General features: G+C 39.4%; 1 protein-coding gene across 1 annotated transcript in view; it reads right to left on the bottom strand.

Annotated features, from left to right (window-relative positions):
• kif21b (kinesin family member 21B) overlaps positions 1–24,244 on the bottom strand; it is a 403,877-nt gene that overhangs the window by 218,011 nt on the left and 161,622 nt on the right. Inside the window, exons 6-8 of the mRNA XM_062054694.1 lie at positions 23,174–23,356; positions 22,959–23,074; positions 19,866–20,061 (exon numbers count right to left, since the gene is read on the bottom strand). Coding sequence (XP_061910678.1) covers positions 19,866–20,061; positions 22,959–23,074; positions 23,174–23,356 — 495 coding nt within the window. The remainder of the gene's footprint in view (positions 1–19,865; positions 20,062–22,958; positions 23,075–23,173; positions 23,357–24,244) is intronic.

The following is a 24,244-nucleotide window of genomic DNA, read 5'->3' as shown; positions in this document are numbered from 1 at the left end:
GAGCCTTTTAAGTTTAAGTATTGGGTCTATATTTCTTCTATAAACATTTCCCCAAACTTCAAAACAATGTTACATATGGAAAAAATAAATGAATGACATAACATATGCAGACATTTCTTATTCAGCATGTGTTTTACTTTATACCGAATAGCAATGGATTTGGATATTTTTCTTTAATATGTTCAATATGCGGCTTCCAACATATTAATGATCAATTATTATTCTCAAGAATTTAGTTCATATACTCTGTCAATTTCCACTTGATTCAACTTTAATTTTTGTTTCACAAATTGACTTTGCACCACTAAACACCACAAATTTAGTTTTGTTATCATTCAATGGTTACTTATTAATATCAAATAATTTTTAATGTGAATCAACGCAACCTCGATTTTCCTCAACGCTTTCTTCAAGTCTTCTCCGGAACAATATACATTTGTATTATCTGCAAACGTAATACATTTAATTGATTAGATACTGAACAAATATCACTTAGATTAAGTATAAATAGTTTAGGTCCCATCTGGGGTGCACCCTGGACAGGTCGCCACCTCATCACAGGGCCAACACAGATAGATAGACAGACAACATTCACACACTAGGGCAAATTTAGTCTTATTAATTCCCCCATATTGAGATCTATTACTTAAAATAACTACTTAACCACTATTGTGAAACACCTTCCTAAATTATGGGAGTATTGGGATAGGATTGAGGAAGATGTCTGCTGTGGTGGAGGTGAGTTTGGAAATTATTATAATAAAAGTAAGTTTAAGTTGGGTTACTTTAAAGTGTAGTCTGACATTTTTAGGTTGGAGTATTTTATCTTTAATTAGACATTGCATTACACCATACATCTGGGAGGTGGCCTTGTGAGTTGTTTGTGCTGCGCTATCAGGACAGTTGGCACCAAACAATGTGTGTGTGTGCATGTTGTGACTAGTGTGAAAAAGATGGAGAAAACGAGAATAAAAACATTCTTTTGTGTTGTAGAATATCATGCATAATGGGAGGTCAGAGTGCACAAGTGAAGTATTAATTAGATTAAAAATTAATTTAAAAGGTGACTGAAATATACATGAAGTAGTACGTATAATCTTTGAATTAGGGTTATTGATTAACATTTAATGGGATAGTTAAGACTGTGATTTTAAAACGTGATATGCAAAATTGAACTAACCGAGAGGATAGGAAAACAATGGGTGTACATGTTTTGAGTTCCAAATTCTGTAGGGAAGAAACCTCAACAAAACGTAAAACCAGACAGACGGACTTGGGTGGTAGTCGCGGCCTCCTAGGTCAAGCTAGGGTTGAAACTGTTATGCAGCCGGGGGACTGCCAACTTCTCTAAACAAGACAAGCTCCATAGTTGTAGCCAGAACATCATACAGGTGTGACAGAGGACGCCCACAGCAGGACAAACAGCAGGAGATACAAACAGACCCCTGCTGGACATAAGTGTCAACGGACAATGTTATCAGATCAGGATTGACAATGGAACTTCCTGATGTTGCCTGACAGCACGACATCAGCTGACAACTACTGGGGACGCCTCCCAGGAACGAATGGAGGACGGGGACTGCTCCAACTGTCCTAGCACTGGCTGACTGAGGTGCGTCCGTGTGCCCTGCCACCCAAACCGCCAAAGTGTATGATCACCAATTAGACGACTCATAGTAGGAGCCCTTTGACTCTTATATATGGTGGGACTCAAGGTATGGCCGCTCATGTGAACTATCCTTACAACAATTAGCATGGTATAAGATGGACAATTAATGTCCCACATTGTTCCCTTGCTCTCTGTCCTGCCTACAAAACTAAAGATTTAGGTCGAATGATTAAAACAGGGCGTAGCTGCCGCTGATTGGACCGATACGCAAATTTCGGTTGTCTGGTAGAAACATAGCTATGGGCTACAATTTGGACACTCCTGCTGTAGGCTACAAGGAGCTAGCAGCTACACAACAGCTGAGCTAAAATAACAAAATTAAGCATATCAAATAATTGTAGTTGCTTATTACATACACAAAGTCGCAGAGGGACAGAAGTCTGTAGAAAGTATTCAGTAACAAACGTGTCCGCATCATTAAACTTTCTACAACAAGAAACATACTGAACAAATCCAGCAGTTACTGTCAGACTCTAATCTGGGGTACCTTTGTCTATCAGAGACATGGTTAAAACCTGCAAAAACGTTGGTTCTAATTAATGTCCCGGGGTACAAGAATACAGAAAAAACAGATCGAGTGACAAAGGGGGGAGGAATTATGATTTATGAAAGGGAAAACATTAAAAGTAGATCAATTTGAGTATGTTAAAATTAAAATCACATTTTCCTCAGAAAATGTATTTCAAGGTAATTGTAGTATACCGACCGACCACAGCTAAAGACATTTTTCTCGATTCATTTTCAGACATCCTCAAACAGCACAATATGAAAGAAGTGAACGTCATGGGGGACGTTAATCTGGACTGGTAGAAATAAACTTAAGGATATTATAAACGGCTTCTACATGATACAAAGGATAAGCAGCCCTACTAGAATTACAATTGGATGACAAAAATCAAAGAGATCATCTGTAAATACACTAATACAAAACCAGAAAGAAGAGTGCTAAAATAAAAATACCTTGGATTAATAAAACAATTTGGATTCTAATAAGACATCGGGACTCAGCTCTCATAAGAGCAATTATAACAGGTCTAAATACAGATCGTATGATTTTAAAAGTTTTGAGGAACAAAGTTACAATGTTTTTGCAGAAGTCTAAGGCTGACTTTCACTTAGAATTAATCAAAGCTGCAAAAGGGAACATTAGAACAGTTATGGAAAACCATGTACAAACTTACGGGAAGAGAGCAAACAAGAAACAACACTATAACATTAAATATCAATGGCGCTACTATTGCAGACAGTCTGGACATAAGTAATAATTTTAATGAACATTTCATCCAGTCTGTACAAACCCTGAATAAAAAGTCCCTCAAAATCAGTGCAAATAATTGTCATTTATTCAGGATGGACTAATTTTAGAATTAACAAATGAAACAAAATCTTCCCTGCATTATCAGACTCACAATCTAGAGATATATACGGGTCTGAACATTTTCTTCCTATATAGTATTATTGCTCCTATAACAATAATTGATAAATAAATCAATAACGGAAAACACTTTCCCTACCACATCGAGAAACTGCTACTATCATCCAAATCCATAAAGCAGGAAATAAAGAAGACATGAACAAATACAGACCAATTAGCCTTCTCCCCGTTATAACAAAAGGAATAGAAAATTTGAAGTTAAAAAGTGGCTTTGGAGCAAACAAAGATGCTCACACGGTCGCTAAGAGGGGCATTATGTTGACACATCAACTTAATGTGTATTATATTTATCCATGAGAGCATTTTTGTTGTAAATTGTGAGGTATGGCTGTTAAAATATTGGTTGTTTTTACGAATGATGACAGATGTGAACAAGAGCATGTATGTTCTTTGTGTGATGATGTAAATAAGGTGTGGTTGTATTGTATGTTAAGTATGTGTCGATGAAGGGGCATTTGGTGACTTTTCTTAAATTTGATTACATGTTATAGTATGATTATTTATTGATTATTAATTATTATGAATGTAGATATATTATTAATTATGGTAAATTAGTGTCATAAATGTATTGCTGGATTTTTGGATCCCTTTAATTTAGGTAGCCAGGGACTGCAGATGGAAAGTAGCTATTTAGATATAATCTGGTACAGAACATATCTGTTTCTGAACTTAATGTTTCTGTGCATTGTCCTATCATAGATAGACTAAATTGAATACAACTACATAGTGAATTATTGAGGCCACAATAATTTACTAGGTGTTGTAAAAATATCAAATTACTATTGAAAAAGCAAACATTGACCTCAGACATGACCTGTCCTCCGCCTCTGTTCTTGCTGCACTTGACTATCAGCTGCCTTTTCTTTTTCTTGGATGTTTCTGAAACTATTACTACTACTACTACTTTTACTATTACTACGACTAACACTGTCCCTGTGAGAGGGCCAGAGGGGGGAGGTGAGTTTGGATTGGGTCAAGTTTGAGCGTGTTGAGGTTTTATTTAATCGATATGATCAATCCGGTACAAGGATAAAGGAACGTAATGATTTAGATTGACAATTGCAGTGGTTGGCGGAAGCAACCCCAACCTCAAAGGAGGATGCCAATTCAGTAATTAAATGTTTTGTGAATGATCTAATATCCCGACATGTTTTCCCCAAAAAGATTAGGTCAAACAACGGCAACCATTTTAAGAAAACAGGTTATCATCTTCAGTCACAAGATCAGCCCTTCCCAGGACCAGCAGCTTCCTAGGAAGGCGGAAAGACCATGAGACCAAAATGGTATGTTTGCAAAATGTAGAATTGTGTGCCAGTTCCTCTGTGCAGATGTGTGGTGGATTGTCCAGAGCTTAAACAGCAACAAAAGTGAATTTAGTACAAAAAGTTTATTTACCCATTATCAAGTCAGATTGAGCTGTCCATGCAGACACACAACATCCTCCGGAGGAGTCACAAAAGCAATCTCTCTCGAGTCCCGGTCTCCTGCCAGTTTTATCTGTCTCTTGTGCGTCACAGTTTTTTTCTCGTGCGTCATTTGTTTTTGCAACATCCTTGGATTCCTTAATCATACTTAAACAATCAAAACATTCTGTAGACAGGTTGGCACGACTTAATATTCACTTTTGTCCCACACCCGGGGACACAGAATAGAAGAGAAATTAAATGAGCATACATTCTTGACAGACATGAAATATAGGTCAAAGGTCAGAAATTCTACTACACGCGCGAGAGAGCGCGAGAGAGCGCGAGAGAGCGCGAGAGAGCGAGCGAGGGAGGGAGGGAGAGAGGGAGGAAGAGCGCCGTGCGGGTCTCGTGGAAAAGCAGCAAAACGTTTCTCTGCTTGCATCACGCAAGTGACGTCAATGTTCGGCCCTCGAGAGTCATATACCACACCATGATTGGTAGATTCCTTGTAGCCCGGAAGAGTTAGTGCTACAAGGAATTCTGGGTATTTGTTCTGTTGTGTTTATGTTGTGTTACGTGTGGATGTTCTCCCAAAATGTGTTTGTCATTCTTGTTTGGTGTGGGTTCACATTGTGGCGCATATTTGCAACATTGATAAAGTTTTTTTTATACGGCCACCCTCAGTGTGACATGTGTGGCTGTTGACTAAGTATGCATTGCAGTCGCTTACGTGTGTCTGTTGAAGCCGCATACAACATGTGACTGTGCAGGCACATTGCTTGTACGAGTAAAAGTGGACGTTAAACCTCGTGCCCTCAATATTGTTGTCCTCAGTAATGTTGACGGGTGAAAATTGGGAGGGTTGGCAAGAATGCTTCAGCTCCGCACACAGCGCTGTCAAGCGCCATTCATATAAAACTCGCAGGCCACACTAACATTAAACGTTCATATTGAGGTGCGGGCCGCACAATAACGTCTCGCGGGTCACAATTGGCCCGCGGGCCGCATGTTTGAGACCCCTGATGTACACATTTGTTCCCTTCAGCTTCTTTCCCTGTTTCAGCGATGCCAATTTAGATTTTCTGTTTACGAGTTTCACGAGGACGACTGGAGTGGCGTTGTTGTTTCTTCCGTTCAGTGGGATACATGTGTTGATGGTTATAATGTCGATTTCAATTTCCTTTGATTGCAGAAAGTTGACCACTTGCTGTTTTGCTGAGACAATATCTATTTCATCTGGTTCACCTCCATTATTCACAGCTTTCGCATGGGATCTTGGTTTAATCTTGGTCACGATGATATCATACATTCTTTATCCTGATCCATTTCATCTATGATATTCCACAGCATGTTGTTGTTTTCTTGAAGGGTCCTCATTTCTTGGCGCATTTCCTGGAAGTCCTTTCTTATGTTATCATTCTGAGTTTGCAGACTTTCTATATTTTCCTGCAGACTTCTCAGATCTTGTTTGTATTCTGTTGTTGCTTTTCTCAGATCTTCTTTAATTTCTTCTTTAAATTCTCTCATTGCTTTTTCCACTATTCCTATGTCATGGATAATTTTTTTAGCATCTTGTCTTGATTCTTAACATGTCCTGTGTTCAACCTCAAATATTGCTCCCCCTTGTGTCCTGTGTCCAGAGAATCGATTGATTCAGATGACACCGAACGTTTCGGGATTTTAGTTTTTCCTTTCGCTTTTGGCATCGCGGCAGGTCGCTGACGCCAGTGCCTCTTGCATCTCAAACGGCAGTTGCTTCTTTAGCGACTTGCGGCACTTTTAACTTGTTTGTTTCAACAACTTCGTACCTTGCGCCGTTCAGAGATCAATTTGAGGTGTCAGCCTGTCAACTTATATCACTCTGCGTCGTCGAAAGCACTTTAAAACAGCTGTAAACTCGCCGTAGCTTTTGGTTGCTAGTCAACCGCTTTGAATTGCGGTAAGGCGCCGTTGGCTTGAGGCTCACGGCTCTTCCAACTCGCATTATTTCAGCCTATCAGTGCCTCTCAACTGACCAAAATCAGGTTGAAGGTGCCAGGTGACTCTCCTGTGGCTGTGATCGCAAATCAGTGGTCAAAATCTTCAAACTTAACAAAAACCCAGGTAGCAGAAGCGGAGCCTTTTTTCTTTGCTTCCTTTCTCATTGACAGGAAGTGACGAGTATATGAAGAGGCTGTATGATAATGTAAGGTCACGGTCTAATATCCATTAGTTCTTTGGAAATGATAGGGCTCACAAAAAAATCTGACTCATGAGCAAAATATTTTTCTATATCTTTCAATATACACAGTACAGGCCAAAAGTTTGGACACACCTTCTCATTCAATGCATTTTATTGTCATGACTATTTACATTGTAGGTTGTCACTGAAGACATCAAAACTATGAATGAACACATGTGGCATTATGTACTTAACAAAAAAAGGTCAAATAACTGAAAACATGTTTCATATTCTATTTTCTTCAAAATAGCCACCCTTTGCTCTGATTACTTTTTCGCACACTCACGTCATTCTCTCGATGAGCTTCAAGCACACTTGTGAAGTGAAAACCATTTCCGGTTACCTCTTACTAATTCCCATTAAACACTGTCGAGATGGAACATGAGGCTCGGAGGAACACTTTCAATTTTAACGCTGATCCAGATTGACTTTTTGCTTCATTTAATTGGCAGCGATAACAGCATAAATCAGGGGTGTCAAACTCATTTCGCATCGTGGGCCACATACGGCCTAGGGAGATGTCAAGTGGGCCGGACCATTAAAATTATACCATACTCTGCTATAAATAACCAAAATATCATGTATTTCCTTTGTTTTGGTGTAAAGAAGCTAAGGCTGAAACGACGCGTCGACGTAGTCGACGTCATCGGTTACGTAAATACGTCGACGCCGTTTTTGTGCGTCGACGCGTCGCATATTTACGTCACACTACCGTCATGGCGAAGCGCAAAGCAGACGATGCGAGCGGTGCGAGCGAGGGGGGAAAAGCATGCCAAAAGTGGTCAAAAGTGTGGGAGTATTTCAATAAACGGCCTAATAATGTTGTTGTATGCACACTGTGTCGAGCGGAAATGGCCTATCATAGCAGCACAACGGCTATGAACGAACATTTGAAAAGAAAACCATCAACTAGTCAATCGTCCGCGCGAGCATACGTTGTCATCATTACACAAAAACATGAATGTGTCATTTGTATCTGCTAGGGGTGTAACGGTACGTGTTTTGTATTGAACCGTTTCGGTACGGGGCTTTCGGTTCGGCACGGGGGTGTACCGAACGAGTTTCTAAGCTAAAGCTAACTTTAGCTGCTAAAGTCTTAACAAGCTGCTTCGCTCTTCTGCCTCTGTCTCAGCACGCAGCATTGTCCCACCCACACAACCACCTGATTGGTACACACGCAGCATTGTCCCACCCACACAACCATCTGATTGGTACACACGCAGCATTGTCCCACCCACACAACCATCTGATTGGTACACACAAAGCATTATCAGCCAATCAGCAGTGTGTATTCAGAGCGCATGTAGTCAGCGCTTCAGCGTGGAGCAGATAGGTGTTTAGCAGGTGAGCATCAGGCAGCGGACTCTCCCCAAATGATAATAAACACCTCCCAGTCAACTACTAGTAACATCACTATGAGCCCGTTGACCTTCTAGAAATATAAACTGCAGCTCAGCTCACTCGCAGTCCTGGCTTGAGGTGAAGGCTAATTACCTCTCAGTTCCAGCCACATCGACCCCTTCTGAGCGCCTATTTTCAGCTGCTGGGAATATTGTAAACAAGAAAAGAACCAAACATGTACACATGCTAACCTTTCTTCATTACAACTGTTAGTCACTCACTGGAATGAGTAGAATTGGTTATTGTGTACTGTGTTGGACTGGATGTTTATTTTGCACATTTTAAAAGCAATACTTAATGTTTACAGTGCTCCAGAATATTTAGATTGGCACTTTTTTGTATTGGATGTTTATCTTTATTTTTGCACATTTTAGCAAATAAGCAATACTTTCACTTTTGTTGAAATGTTTACACTGTTGTTACAGAATATTTTGTTTTGCACTTTTTTTGTACTGGATGTTTATCTTTATTTTTGCACATTTTAAAGTAAAATAAGCAATACTTTTACTTTTGAAATGCTTATACTATTGCAGAATATTAAGATTTGCACTGGATGTTGACTTTTATATTTGCACATTAAAAAGCAAATAAGCTACTTTTAATTTTGTTAAATGTTAAAAGTTTTAAATGTTTACATTGTTACAGAATATTTAGTCATGTTGTTGTCAATGTTGACTGAGTGGCCATACTTCTTTTTTTTTGTAAATAAAAGCCATGCCTTTTGAAAAAACGGGCCTACATTTATTTTTTCATCTTCATTTTGAATAAAAAAATAATCGGTAAAAGGAAAAATAATCTATAGATTAATCGAAAAAAACAATCTATAGATTAACCGATTAATCGAAAAAATAATCTATAGATTAATCGATAGAAAAATAATCGTTAGCTGCAGCCTTAAAAGAAGCACAAGAACATTAGGAAAATATTGAAATTTAATGAACTTTCCTTTTACAAAACATTTCATGAAACACCTCATATTTCCTTAGACAAATGTGCAATTTACTTTTATCATTCACAAATATGCATTGCAACTGATCCCACTGATTGTACAAAGGCACACAACTTTAATTGGTACTGAAAAATATAGTAATGCACTTTAAGATTAAATGAGACTTTTAAAGAAAGGAATTTTTAAACCACTTACACATACGCATATAAAATCTAAATGCAATCCCTGCGTACACCTTACAAACTAAGGAGAGTGATTTTAAATGTGTAATGAAGAAAGTGTTCGCCTGTCCTGTAAATCTGTAAACTTCATACATGAAACATACATACACATACAATACATACTGAAAATTTATGGAGTTGTATGAACAGTAGAATTCCATCACACAACTTTTGTTTTGAAGCTGCTGACTAACATTAAAGTGCACATTTTTTAAATCACCACAGTAAGGATTCATCTTCACAGAGCTGTATTCTTTCAATGCAAACAGTATCTAAGGCAGCATTTTAAAGGTGTTAGTCTAGTCTGGACTTGTATTTCTTCCTGAAACTTGGCATCTTTTGGCCTGTACAAGTGCATCAACACCAGTTGTGTCATGTCCTGACTAGCTGTCACTTTCAGAATGTCATTTAAGTGCTTGTTTGTGAGCCTTGAATGCATTTTTGTTTTATTGATATTCATCACTGAGAAAATTTGTTCACAAAGGTAGGTTGTCCCAAACATGCACAAAATTTTAGCAGCCAGGGCTGTTAATTTGGGGTACCCTGGTAGTAGATACTGATAAAATCTGTCCAGAACTACAGAGGCAAATTTGCCCTTCAAATCTGCATCACACTGCAAATCAATTATCTCTAGCTGAATTTCGACCGGCAGATCAGAAGCTTTAACTGTGAAAGGTGAGCGAAAAACTGAAAATTCTGTCTCAAGTTCACAAAATACCTGAAAACGTTTCTCAAACTCCCGCAGTAGTCCTGCAATTTTGTCTTTGTACCGTTTCATGTCCGCATCAGGTCTGGTCACACACACATCTCTCAGACAGGGGAAATGAGCAGGGTTGCCATTTGCCAGTTGCATCTCCCACAAAGTCAGCTTCAACTTAAATGCATGTATGTTGTCAGAAAACTGTTTAACAAAGTCACCGTCGGAATACGGCTTCGATGCTAATGCTATTTCGCTAGCAATTAGGTAGCTGGCTTTTACCGCTGCTTCACTGACTTCTCGGCTCTGGATGAAAGTTGACTGCTGTTTCCTCAGACCCGCCAGCAATTCGTTAATCTTATCTCTTCTCAGTTGTCCTTGCAAGCCGTCATATTTTTCGCTGTGATGAGTCTCGTAGTGGCGTCGAATATTATATTCCTTCAATACCGAAACTTGTTGCAAACACACCAAGCACGAAGGTTTTCCGTGCATCTCTGTAAATAAATAGGACGTGGTCCATTTTTCTTTGAAAATTCTACACTCCTTATCTACTTTTCTCCGTTTGGATAACGACATTTTGGCTAATGAGGGTGTAGCGGAGAGGTAGAGACCAAGGTATTAACAACGTCGTAACAAGCAGCAGATGGCGCATTGATACCGTCTGCTGTTTTCAGTCTGTCTCAGTGATGCGGCTTGTCTTCTACTCTGATGGAAAGAGTGCGCCCCTTAGCGGATAATCCATGAATTGCAGCGAATTTAAAATATTAATTCCATGTCTTTTATGCATTTTTTCCACTTTCAAATTATCCTGCGGGCCTGATCGAACCTCCTTGGGGGCCGGTTCCGGCCCGCGGGCCGTATGTTTGACACCCCTGGCATAAATCATGCAGTAGGTGTGTATCTTTGAAGGTGCACAACTTGGCACTGATCCATATTAGGATAGTCCCGCCTCCATTCTAATATTGAACATGTTGGTAAACAATGCAATCGTCTTTAAGCGGGACAGGGCTGAGTGCAGGACTCATCAAGCTGCTATTGTCGGGCTCTGAATGACGGCCAGTGTAATAAACACTCCATTGCATAATCTATCAACAGTGAGTCGCTGTCTAATCCGCTCACGGCACGCAAACGTCATTATGTCCATTGGCGCGAGTCACATCTCGTCCCTTGTTACCACATCCAGGTCAGGACGCGTTCTCCACACACCAGTCACCCACTTAGTCACATTTTAGATCAGTGATGTCCAAACCACTGCCCGCGCGCCAAGTGCGGCCTGTTGGGGTGTTCAATTGGGCCCGCAAGACGTCACAAGTTTAATAAGAAATCATCAAATTTTATAAACGTCTAGCAGCATAATTGATGCGACTTTTCCGCCATCTTATGGACAATGTGAGTAATTCAAGTTAATGCCCATGAATTGCAGTTTGAAGTGTCCACAGCTAAACATTTTTATATAAGACCCAATCCAAACAACCTTTGTCACTCATGGTGCAAATAAACAAACACAAAAAGTCAACACACGCTCACACATAACACAACCTGCCCACTGAACTTTATAAATTTCATAAAACATGTCCAAGCACAACACATAACTACACCCATTTAAATCCTCTGCAAAGCATTTTGGGAAAAATGCAAAACTCTCCGATACCAATATTTTGGTACCGGTACCAAAATATTTTTCCAAATGAAGGGAACCACACAAAATGTCATTATTGGCTTTATTTTAACAAAAAAATCTTACAGTACATTAAACATACGTTTCTTATTGCAATCAAATGACTATTTTGACTTTAAATAAAATAGTGAGCATACTAGACAACTTGTCTTTTAGTAGTAAGTAAGCAAACAAACGCTCCTAATTTGTCTGCTGACATATGCAGTACCATATTGTCATTTATCATTCTATTTTTTCAAAATAATGATGGATTATTAATCTACTTGTTCATTTACTGTTAATATCTGCTTATTTTCTGTTTTAACATGTTCTATTTACACTTCTGTTCAAATATAATAACTAGGGGTGTGGGAAAAAATCGATTCGAATTTGAATCACGATTCTCACGTTGTGCGATTCAGAATCGATTCTCATTTTTAAAAAATCGATTTTTTTTTGTGATTTTTTTTAATTAATCAATCCAACAAAACAATACACAGCAATACCATAACACTGCAATCCAATTCCAAAACCAAACCCGACCCAGCAACACTCAGAACTGCAATAAACAGAGCAATTGAGAGGAGACACAAACACGACACAGAACAAACCAAAAGTAGTGAAACAAAAATGAATATTATCAACAACAGTATCAATATTAGTTACAATTTCAACATAGCAATGATTAAAAATCCCTCATTGACATTATCATTAAATTAAAAAAATTAACAATAGTGTCACAGTGGCTTACACTTGCATCGCATCTCATAAGCTTGACAACACACTGTGTCCAATATTTTCACAAAGATAAGATAAGTCATATTTTTGGTTCATTTAATAGTTAAAACAAATTTACATTATTGCAATCAATTGATAAAACATTGTCCTTTACAATTATAAAAGCTTTTTACAAAAATCTACTACTCTGCTTGCATGTCAGCAGACTGGGGTAGATCCTGCTGAAACCCTATGTATTGAATGAAAAGAGAATCGTATTGAATCGGGAAAAAAATCGTTTTTGAATCGAGAATCGTGTTGAATCGAAAAAAAAAACGAAAAAAAATCGATTTTGAATCTAATCGTGGGACACCCAAAGATTCGCAGCCCTAGTAATAACCACTTATTCTTCTGTTATTTGATACTTTACATAAGTTTAGGATGATACTACAAATGTTGGTATCAATCCGATACCAAGTAGTTACAGGATCATACATTGGTCATAATCAAAGTTCTCCTGTGTCCGCGGAAGTATTTCATGACTTTATAAACAATAAAAAAAATGACAAAGATTTTGATAGTAAATAATATTGATGTAACCATTGTAGTATCGACTATATAGGGTTTTTGTACTTGGTATCGTTACAGTCGATGTATGTATAGATCCACCAGTTTGTTTACATTCGGGAGAGCTAGCTCGCTGTTAGCGGTTAGCGATTGTATCCTCCTACGGTGTGTAGTGAATCATGTTTAGCTATTACTCATCCTGCAGGGATGATAATTGTAAGAAACTTACTTTATTTGTCGCAATGGAGGCGAGGATAAGTGATTTAGAAGTAGCTAAAACACCACTGCGGATGGACGTTAGCTGCTAGCTAGTTAGCCATGTTTTAAAACACCCCTTCAGTGTTTATAGCTTCACCTTTATCGTTTGTTTTTACACCAAAATACGTCCATTCTCCCTTTTCTGTCTACGCACCGTGTCGGCTTGTAAGTACCCGTGTATGTTCGTTGCCTAACATGCTCCTCTGCTCGTAAAACCAGCAATGTCCGTAAAAAAAACAAAAAACTCCATTATTTTTCAGAGGCAGTGTAGTACTGTTTTAAATTCATTAGTACCACAGTACTTTATTAGTACCGGTATACTGTACAACTCCATATGTATCCATGTGTGGCGCATTTTAGCTGCTTGATATTTCTGATTACCGTAATTTCCGGACTATAAGCCGCACCTGACTATAAGCCGCACCAGCTAAATTTAGGGGAAAATACAGATTGCTCCATATATAAGCCGCACCCGACTATAAGCCGCAGGGTTTTGATGTGTAATTAGCGTAGTATATAGGGGTTCCTGCTACCACGGAGGGGATTGTCGGGACAGAGATGACTGTTTGGGAACGCAAAGCGTCCCATTTATTAACTATAAATCTTTCAATCATTCAATCCAACTTTCACATCTTTGACATGGCGAACAGCATTCGTGCAGAGTACAAATAATACAACGCTGCAAAGTAATACAAAGTGCTCGCCTGTACGTTATCAAAATAACCAGCCTACCGGTATATGAAAAGTCAGTCTTTAATCATTGTGTCATCGTCTTCCTCCTGCGTACTAAAACCACCCAAATCCTCTTCGTCGGTGTCGGAGAAGAACAGGCCGTAAATAAGCCGCACCCTTGTATAAGCCGCAGGGACCAGAACGAGGGGGAAAAGTAGCGGCTTATAGTCCGGAAATTACGGTAAATACAAAACTTTAAACTTGTTAATAATTATACATCAATTATATTAATATAATATGTAGCTATAAATATGTACACATATACGTATGTATAGGCTATATATATATATATATATATATATATATATATATTAGGGATGTCCGATAATGGCTTTTTGCCGATATCCGATATCCCGATATTGTCCAACTCTTTAATTACAGATATCAACCGATACCGATATCGACCTCAAAAAAGCCCGCCAAAAGGAAATCCACCCCCAGCAACCCTACCTGGCCTCCCCCTCTCCCCCTCTCCAACTCCGCCCCTCCCCCTCCCTCCCCCTTCACCTGGAGGAAGATGCCTCTCTCTCTCTCTCCTCTCTCTCCCTTCTCTTCTTCAACTTCAACAGCAATAACAACCAAGAACTTTTCTGGTCAGTACCACAACAGAGCGGACTCTGATGCTCTTTTTGGTTCCAGTGGACTACACATCATCCACCTTAATGTGAACAGCCTCTCTGGAGCCAAACTCGACCAAATCAGAGAAATGTTCCTCAACACAAAGGTAAAAATGTTGTGTTTCTCTGAAACCAAATTTGATCAAAGTATTTCTGACTCAGAGATAGAAATAGAAAACTTTTCGGTTATCAGAAAGGATAGGAATAAACACGGTGGGGGCGTTTGTATGTATATTCACCAAGATATAAAATACATAACTCGCACTGATCTTAACCACAATGACCTGGAATCTGTGTGGGCGGAAATCAAATTTAAAAACGCTAAGCCGGTACTAATAGGGACTGTTTATAGACCCCCTAATCAGAGTGATTTCTATGGGGCTTTGGAAGAATGCTTGGCAGGGACAGACAACATGGAGAAAATTATAACTGGGGATCTGAACACAGATATTCAACGCAAAGATGCGCCTGTCTTCAGATCCTTCAGCAAGTTTTGTAATCTGCACAGTCTTTCCCAGCTAATAGCGCTACCTACAAGGGTGTGTGATTCCACCCAATCAACCATAGATCTCATTCTCACTTCAGACCGGCCTAAAATAAAAAATAGTGGGGTCATGATCTGTGGTCTTAGCGACCACTATCTAACCTTCTGCACCCGCAAAATAGCTAAACCAAAAACCAATGGCCACATAACAGCCCAATCCAGATCCCTCAAAAAATACTCCAATGACAATTTCAATTTAAAATTAGATGAGTGGGACTGGTCCCCTGTGCTCGCGAGCAACCTGGTCGATGTTGCTTGGGATCGCTTCAAAACGGCGTTCCTAAAGATAGTAAATGACATGGCTCCCGTGAAAACAGTCAGGATCAAAGCCCGCTCGGAACCATGGATGAATCCGGACCTATTAGCTGCCATTAAAGACAGAGACAGAAAATACTCTGAATACCAAAAATGTAGAACAGAAGTAGATAAAAAACCCAATAACATCAACCTCAAATTACTCCTTTCAACTCTCAAAAAGCAATGCAATAAATTAAGAAATAAGTCAACCAACCTGACTAAATCCTTTAAAAAAAATTACATTTACAACAAAATAGAGGAAAACAAAAATAAGCCACGTGAGCTCTGGAAAATTCTCAACAACCAGCTTCCTGGTTGCAGCCAGAAACTTAAAACAAGACTCACCAACATCAGCATCAAGGAGGGTGACTCCCTCATTACAGACAAAATGGAGGTAGGTAGCAGACTTAACATCTTTTTCACCAGCATAAAGCCTTCTACAGAAAGCTAGGAGTATCCAACGATGATTTCAAATTAGAAATGGTCACAGCTGATGAGGTGTTTAAAAAATTGAGCGCGCTCCACCCTAACAAGGCCACCGGCCTTGATAATATTCCCTCCAGATTCCTCAGGGACCCTGCCTCCATCATTGCCCCGATCATCACGCACATAATAAACCTATCAATTACACAAGGCCAAGTACCAAAAGATTTTAAGATAGCAAGAGTAACTCCCCTCTTTAAAAAAGGAAGCAAATTGGAACCTGGCAACTACCGACCTGTTTCTATTCTCAGCTCCATTTCGAAAGTAATGGAGAAAATAGTTTATGAACAGGTCGATAGTTACCTTGCCACTAATAAATTCATGTACAAATTCCAATCCGGCTTCAGAACTAACCACTCCACTGACACATGTCTTCTCTATCTGACCGACCACATCAAACATGAGGTGGACGTGGGCAAATATTGCGGCATGGTCATGCTGGACCTTCAGAAGGCCTTTGACACCGTTAACCACGCTATACTGTTGGATAAGCTCAGAGCAATCGGATTTAACAAAACCTCATGGAGCTGGATGCAATCTTACTTGGAGGGGAGGGAGCAGGTGGTAGAGGTGAACGGCACTGTGCCCCCCCCCCCCCCCCCCCCCCCCCCCGTCTCGGTGAGCTGTGGAGTCCCCCAAGGCAGTATATTGGGACCTTTACTGTTCCTAATATACATCAATGACATGTCATCGGTATGCGACTGTGAATTGTTTTTGTTTGCGGATGACTCTGCCCTGCTGGTATCCGGCAAGGACAAGTCACAGGTGGAGAAAATCCTCAGTGCTGAGCTGTGTAGAACTTGCACCTGGCTCGCTGACAACAAGCTATCCATACACTTGGGTAAAACAGAATCCATCCTGTTTGGGTCCCACATCAACCTTAAGAAACTCAATGACTTCACCATAAAAGTGGGTGACATTGTTATTACCAGGAAAGATGAAGTCACCTACCTAGATTCCATTCTAGAGGCTAACCTTTCCTGTGATAAAATGGCAACCAAGGTAATCAGAAAGGTTAACCAACGAACGATATTTCTGTACAGAATCTCCTCTCTGGTCAACAAAAGCACTTTGAGGATTCTGGCGGGAACTCTCGTTCAACCCTTTTTCGATTACGCATGCACCTCCTGGTACCCTAGCACCTCCAAAACCCTCAAATCTAAACTCCAAACATCTCAGAACAAGCTAGTCAGGTTACTTCTAGACCTCCACCCCAGATCCCACCTCACTCCTACCCACTTCTCTAAAGTGGGCTGGCTCAAGGTGGAGGACAGAGTTAAACAACTTGCACTGAGCCTAGTCCATAAAATCCACTACACCTCCCTGATACCGAAGTACATGTCAAACTACTTCCTTAACGTAAATGACCGCCATAACCACAACACCAGGGGGAGTTCCACTAACCACGTTAAACCCAGATTCCGAACTAACAAAGGTCTTAACTCATTCTCTTTCTATGCCACATCAATGTGGAATGCGCTCCCAACAGGTATAAAAGAAAGGGCATCTCTATCCTCCTTCAAAACCGCACTAAAAGCTCACCTCCAGGCAGCTACAACCCTAAACTAACACCCTCCCCGGATTGCTAATCATCAAATGTAAACAATCAAATGCAGATACTTTTTCTTATGCTTTCTGATCTCTCTATCTCTCGCTCTCTTTCTCTCTCTCCCTCTATATGTCCACTACTTGCTGTCCATATCCTACCCCCCACCCCCTCCACACCCCTGATTGTAAATAATGTAAATAATTCAATGTGATTATCTTGTGTGATGACTGTATTATGATGATAGTATATATGATAGTACATATCTGTATCATGAATCAATTTAAGTGGACCCCAAGTTGAAAAACGTATTCGGGTGTTACTATTTAGTGGTCAATTGTACGGAATATGTACTTCACTGTGCAACCACCTAATAAAAGTCTCAATCAATTAATCAAAACCGATATATACAGTCGTGGAATTAACACATTATTATGCCTAATTTGGACAACCAGGTATGGTGAAGATAAGGTACTTTAAAAAAAAATGAATCAAATAAAATAAGATAAATAAATTAAAAACATTTTCTTGAATAAAAAAGAAAGTAAAACAATATAAAAACAGTTACATAGAAACTAGTAATTAATGAAAATTTGTAAAATTAACTGTTAAAGGTTAGTATTATTAGTGGACCAGCAGCACGCACAATCAAGTGTGCTTACGGACTGTATCCCTTGCAGACTGTATTGATATATATTGATATATAATGTAGGAACCAGAATATTAATAACAGAAAGAAACAACCCTTTTGTGTGAATGAGTGTGAATGAGTGTAAATGGGGGAGGGGGGTTTTTTGGGTTGGTGCACTAATTGTAAGTGTATCTTGTGTTTTTTATGTGGATTTAATAAAAAAAACAAAAAACGATACTGATAATAAAAAAAACGATACCGATAATTTCCGATATTACATTTTAACGCATTTATCGGCCGATAATATCGGCAGACCGATATTATTGGACATCTCTAATATATATATATATATATATATATATATATATATATATATATATATATATATATATTAGGGATGCAACAACGAATCGATTAAATCGATTAAAATCGATTATAAAAATAGTTGGCGATTAATTTAGTCATCGATTCGTTGGATCTATGCTATGCGCATGCGCAGAGGCAATTTTTGTATTTTTTTAAAAAAAATTTTTAAATAAACCTTTATTTATTAACTGCAACATGTACAAACATCCTCACCTATGGTCATGAGCTTTGGGTTATGACCGAAAGGACAGGATCACGGGTACAAGCGGCTGAAATGAGTTTCCTCCGCCGGGTGGCGGGTCTCTCCCTTAGAGATAGGGTGAGAAGCTCTGTCATCCGGGAGAAGCTCAAAGTAAAGCCACTGCTCCTCCACATCGAGAGGAGCCAGATGAGGTGGTTCGGGCATCTGGTCAGGATGCCACCCGAACGCCTCCCTAGGGAGGTGTTTAGGGCACGTCCGACCGGTAAGAGGCCACGGGGAAGACCCAGGACACGTTGGGAAGACTATGTCTCCCGGCTGGCCTGGGAACGCCTCGGGATCCCCCGGGAAGAGCTGGACGAAGTGGCTGGGGAGAGGGAAGTCTGGGCTTCCCTGCTTAGGCTGCTGCCCCCGCGACCCGACCTCGGATAAGCGGAGGAAGATGGATGGATGGATGGATGTACAAACAGCTGAGAAACAATAATCAAAATAAGTATGGTGCCAGCATGCTGTTTTTTTTCCAATAAAATACTGGAAAGGATAGAAATTTAGTTTGTCTCTTTTATCCGATTATTAATTGACGGCGTGGCGCGGTTGGGAGAGTGGCCGTGCCAGCAATCTGAGGGTTCCTGGTTCAATCCCCACCTTCTACCAACCTCGTCACATCCGTTGTGTCCTTGAGCAAGACACTTCACCCTTGCTCCTGATGGGTCGTGGTTAGGGCCTTGCATGGCAGCTCCCGCCATCAGTGTGTGAATGTGTGTGTGAATGGGTGAATGTGGAAATAGTGTCGAAGCGCTTTGAGTACCTTGAAGGTAGAAAAGCGCTATACAAGTATTTACCATTTACCATTTAATAATCGACAGATTAATCGATTATCAAATTAATCGATTATCAAATTAATCGTTAGTTGCAGCCCTAATATATATATATATATATATATATATATATATATATATATATATATATATATATATATATATATATATATATATATATATATATATATATAGTTACTTTACATGGAGTCGGTCTTCGGCCAAATTTTTGTGGCCCTGTTTTAGACTGACAATCCAGGGTTCAAAATGGATCCTCTGCCAAGATGGCTACGTTTTCATTAGTGTGGTTTTTTTATTTGCCTACAGTTTTTGCTGTATCAACCTGTATTTTTTTAAAATATTGCACAGATTCCGCTTGCACTAAAGTAAGGACACAAGTCTTATCTCACTGCTGTGGACCGTCCATCACTCACCGCCTTGTACTCCATCAGCTCCAACTGGAGGCGGGCTATCTCTGCGCGCAGGGCGCTGATCTGCTGGCTGGTCTTGTCCTGGTTCACCACCACCTTGTTCTTGATGTTCCGGGCCCGGTTGGCATACTTCAGCGTGTTCAGGGTCTCCATGAAGTCACGGTCAGACGGACTGACGCAAGCGATCATCACTGTACGGCTAGGAGGTAAACAAATGTGTGAGCAAGTGAAGGCTTTTCAGGTGCAAACGCAGTTGGTATCGGCACAGAGGATAACATATGTTTGTGTTTGTCACTAACTAATAACGACAAGTGCATTTGTTGAATGACTGAGCAGAATTAAGTACAGTGCTAGTAGAGGCACTGTCGATTTAGTGGCCTGCAGACCAGCATTTTAATGTAATTCATACCGTATTCTCCGGACTATAAGCCAAGCATTTTTTTGCGGCTTATAAAACGGTGCGGCTAATTTATGGATTTTTCTCCGCTGTCATAATGGTTTGTATTCAACAAATACTTTTCATAAAACGCCGACAGACACTGAAAAAGTGTGTTATTATTCAAGCGATGAGTTCGCTCACTGAGCGATGAGTTTGCTCACTGAGGTTGCTGCAGTATTTCCTTGTGTTTAATGCCTCGGGCCGGAAGTACAAGTGTCCTTTTGTTGTTTCGTCTACTAACCGTCCATAACGTTCTACTCGTATGGATTCTTCATTCATCACTTCAAGCAACTTTTGTAAGTTTTACAATACAACAAACAATGTATACTTACTAAACCGTCACATATTTAATAGTTGTGGTTTCATGCATATTTGTACGCGTTATCGTAATGCAATCAAGCTACAAGTGTCGTTTTGTCTACTCGCCGTCCATAACGGTTCTACTTGTATGGATTCTTCATTCGTTACTCCAAGCAACGTTTGTAAGTTTTACAATATAACAAACAATGTATACTTTCTAAACCGCCACATGTTTGATCGTTGTGTTTTTAACGCATATTTGTACGTGTTATCATAATGCAATTAAAGCTAGCGTCGTTAGCATTGGCTAACGCGCTAATACGTTTACAAGTGTCTGTGTTAGTATTATTAACTTACAATGGCATTATTTTTTAATTGTTTCAGTTTCACAGATTCCTCAGTAAATTCACCAAACGTCACTGTGGAGTTATTGAGTCTGTTTAGCTGATTAGAAAGCTAGCTTCTGCAGCTAGGGTCCATGACGATGACTTCTGTTTTGTTTGATCGGCCGTTTTACTGTCATGTTACAGACACTGTTCGGAAACAATTAAGGTATGTAAATAAACATTTACAGAATATCTCTGTATAAATAACTAATTTCACAACCTATATATTTGCGGCCTATAGTCCGGTGCGGCAAAAATACGGGAAATATTGTTTCTTCTAAAATTTAGTGGGTGCGGCTTACATACCAGTGCGCTTAATAGTCAGGAAAATACGGTATATCCATTCAAATAATAACATTTGAAAAAAAAGTATAGTAGTTATTTTCTCCATAGTCAACCAAGGACATGTAGTCAAAAGTTAGAAACGAGTACGTTTCCTGACATATATTGAGACAGCAGTGACGTGCGGTGAGGTTAATGGCTGGTGAGGCACTGATTTCATCACAGTCAGATTTACAAACATATGAACCCTAAAGAGTATCTTATTCACCATGTGATTGGCAGCAGTTAACGGGTTATGTTTACAGTTTGTATGTGTCTTTACACATACAAACTGTAGCACACAAAAAAGCACATTTAATAAAAAAAAACATTATTATGGTCTTACCTTTCTTGCTGGACATCCACACAGCCAGCCTTTGAGTGTGTACCACGCCGTTTAAAAAGAACGGGTCTTCTGTCCCGAAGTCAAAAGCAAACCTTTTGGCTCAGGCGTTGGTCTATCTTTAATTATTACCTCCTGCTTCAATTGAAAGTCCAGTTTAGAAAACTGTTTTATTTTACATATGTAATCCTCCATGTTTTTAATAAAAGTTCAGGCAAGAGGAAATAAACAATCGTTGCACTAATTGACTTGCTAACTTTTTTTTTTTTTTCTTCTGCAGCCGAGGAATGATCTCTGGGATCATTACCGCCCTCTACCACCAGGAGGCCGGATTACTGCGAGCCTCAGCCAGCACGTCTTTTGCAGCAGTTTTATGAATGCTCAGCACAAGAAATACGTTACACACATACAGTTGTTGACAAAATACACTGTACATTATATACCTCAGCTAACTAAACTATGCCATAGTTAGTTTAGTTAGCTGATATAATTCATATAGCAATACGGTCTCACTGCACAGCAGGCCAGCAGTAGCCAATTCATTGCGCACAATCCATGTTGAGGCACAACTGAGTGACGTGCCTCAACTGGCTGCTGATCACTGCACCGTCTCTTCTCAGTATTTGAACAGTAAATGTGAAAATAAAAATAAAAATAATCTACAACTGGTGAAGTTAAATGGAAAATAACTTTAGTATAATCACTGGATACATATAACAATTTAATTATTATTTTTTTCTTTTTACATTTTTTTTCTTTCCATGATGGCAGGTGAGGCCCCGCCTCCCCTGCCTCTACTGACTGCACGTCACTGTGAGACAGATATGATAGTACAGTTGTGCCTCGCGTTCGCCACTCCGTACTTCAAATATTGCGGCTTACCCTCCTTGCAGATTCTTTGTTTTTTTTTTATATACAAACATACATACCTATTACGCAATTTATTTCCCTAAAATAAGCATTTACAAGCATAAAAAATGGTTAAATGGACAAAATATATCTATACTACAGTAGTATTGGCCACTCGATGAGACCAAATCATTTAGAGTGTGCTGTCCAGCATCGTGGCCACTGATTGGCAGCATTACTATATTGAGTGAAAAGAGTGTAGAGGTGACTAAAGTGTCCTATTTCATGTCTAGAAGGCTTTTGTAATGTTGAAAATGTATTTAGAAGGTAGTAAACAGGTTATTTTATGCTCTTGATATGAAAATATTCCATTTATGACTAATGATTCCTACTACGCTGAAATTAATCTATCGCTGGCCACATACAGTATGTCTTAAAAGGAGCGTGTGCACACGTACCTGTTGCCTCCTAATGAGTCCTGCAGCAGCCGAGTGAGCTTGGAGTCTCGGTAGGGAACGTGGCCCGCTTTCTTGGTCTGATCTCCTAAAGCACTGATGACATTCCCCAGGGCCAACTACGGCACACGCAAACGTGCAATAAATATGTGTTAAAATAAATCAAATAAAACGGTTTAATAAAATAAAATAAAAAAGCTGTTTTGTTTCTGTCTAACCAATCCACAGTTGATGGAGATTCCCTCGCGGGCTCGCTCTCCTGTAGCTCCGGTGCGTTTGAGCCTCTCGGAACCAGCCAGGTCCACAAAGTGGAACTTGGCCATCAGAGCTTCGAACTCGGGTTGTTCGATGGCGGATGACGCAACGTCCTTTAATTCCCCAGGGTCCTCCTCTCCATTGGGCTAGCAAGGGTGTTGGACAGTAGACGAATGTTAGAAAGGTGGGAACAGGCTTCAGAGAAAAAAATAATAATACCATTGCTTGTATAAAATCATTGGGTGTTGGCATATAATTTGGTGTTGTTTTTTTGAGAACATTATTTTTTTTTTTTTACAGAACTGTGCTGACAAATTCAGCATAACGTGGCCAGGATGAGTTGAAATAAATAGTCGTTATTCACCATTGAGCTAAATATGATCATAAATCTGAGCCCCTTTAGAGTAGCATAAAATACCTTGATGCATAATCAATTAGAAAAAAAATGTAATGTCATTATCCAATTATTTCCACTTGTTTATTAGAGAACACGCACAGTCTATATTTTCCCTGTGACCCTTATTGCACTCGCTAAATATAGTTATTGTTTGTTTTTGCACTTGCTAAATATAGTTCTTGTTTGTTTTTGTACTCGCTTAATATAGTTTCTGTTTGTTTTTAACCTCGTTAAATATAGTTCCGGTTTGTTTTTGCACTCGCTAAATATAGTTCCGGTTTGTTTTTGCACTCGCTAAATATAGTTCCGGATTGTTTTTGCACTTGCTAAATATAGTTCCTGTTTGTTTTTGCACTCGCTAAATATAGTTCCTGTTTGTTTTCTCACTCACTAAATATAGTTCTTGTTTGTTTTTGCACTCGCTAAATATAGTTCCTGTTTGTTTTTGCACTCGCTAAATACAGTTTGTTTTTGCACTCGCTAAATACAGTTTGTTTTTGCACTCGCTCAATATTGTTCCTGTTTGTTTTTACACTCGCTAAATATAGTTCTTGTTTGTATTTGCACTCGCTAAATATAGTTCTCTTTTGTTTTTGCACTTGCTAAATATAGTTCTTGTTTGTTTTTGCACTCGTTC

This window comes from Entelurus aequoreus, linkage group LG01 (genome assembly GCF_033978785.1).
Source record: "Entelurus aequoreus isolate RoL-2023_Sb linkage group LG01, RoL_Eaeq_v1.1, whole genome shotgun sequence".
NCBI classification, from domain to species: domain Eukaryota; kingdom Metazoa; phylum Chordata; class Actinopteri; order Syngnathiformes; family Syngnathidae; genus Entelurus; species Entelurus aequoreus.
Note: the sequence above shows the minus strand (reverse complement) of the source record. Positions and strands in the feature narration are given on the sequence as shown.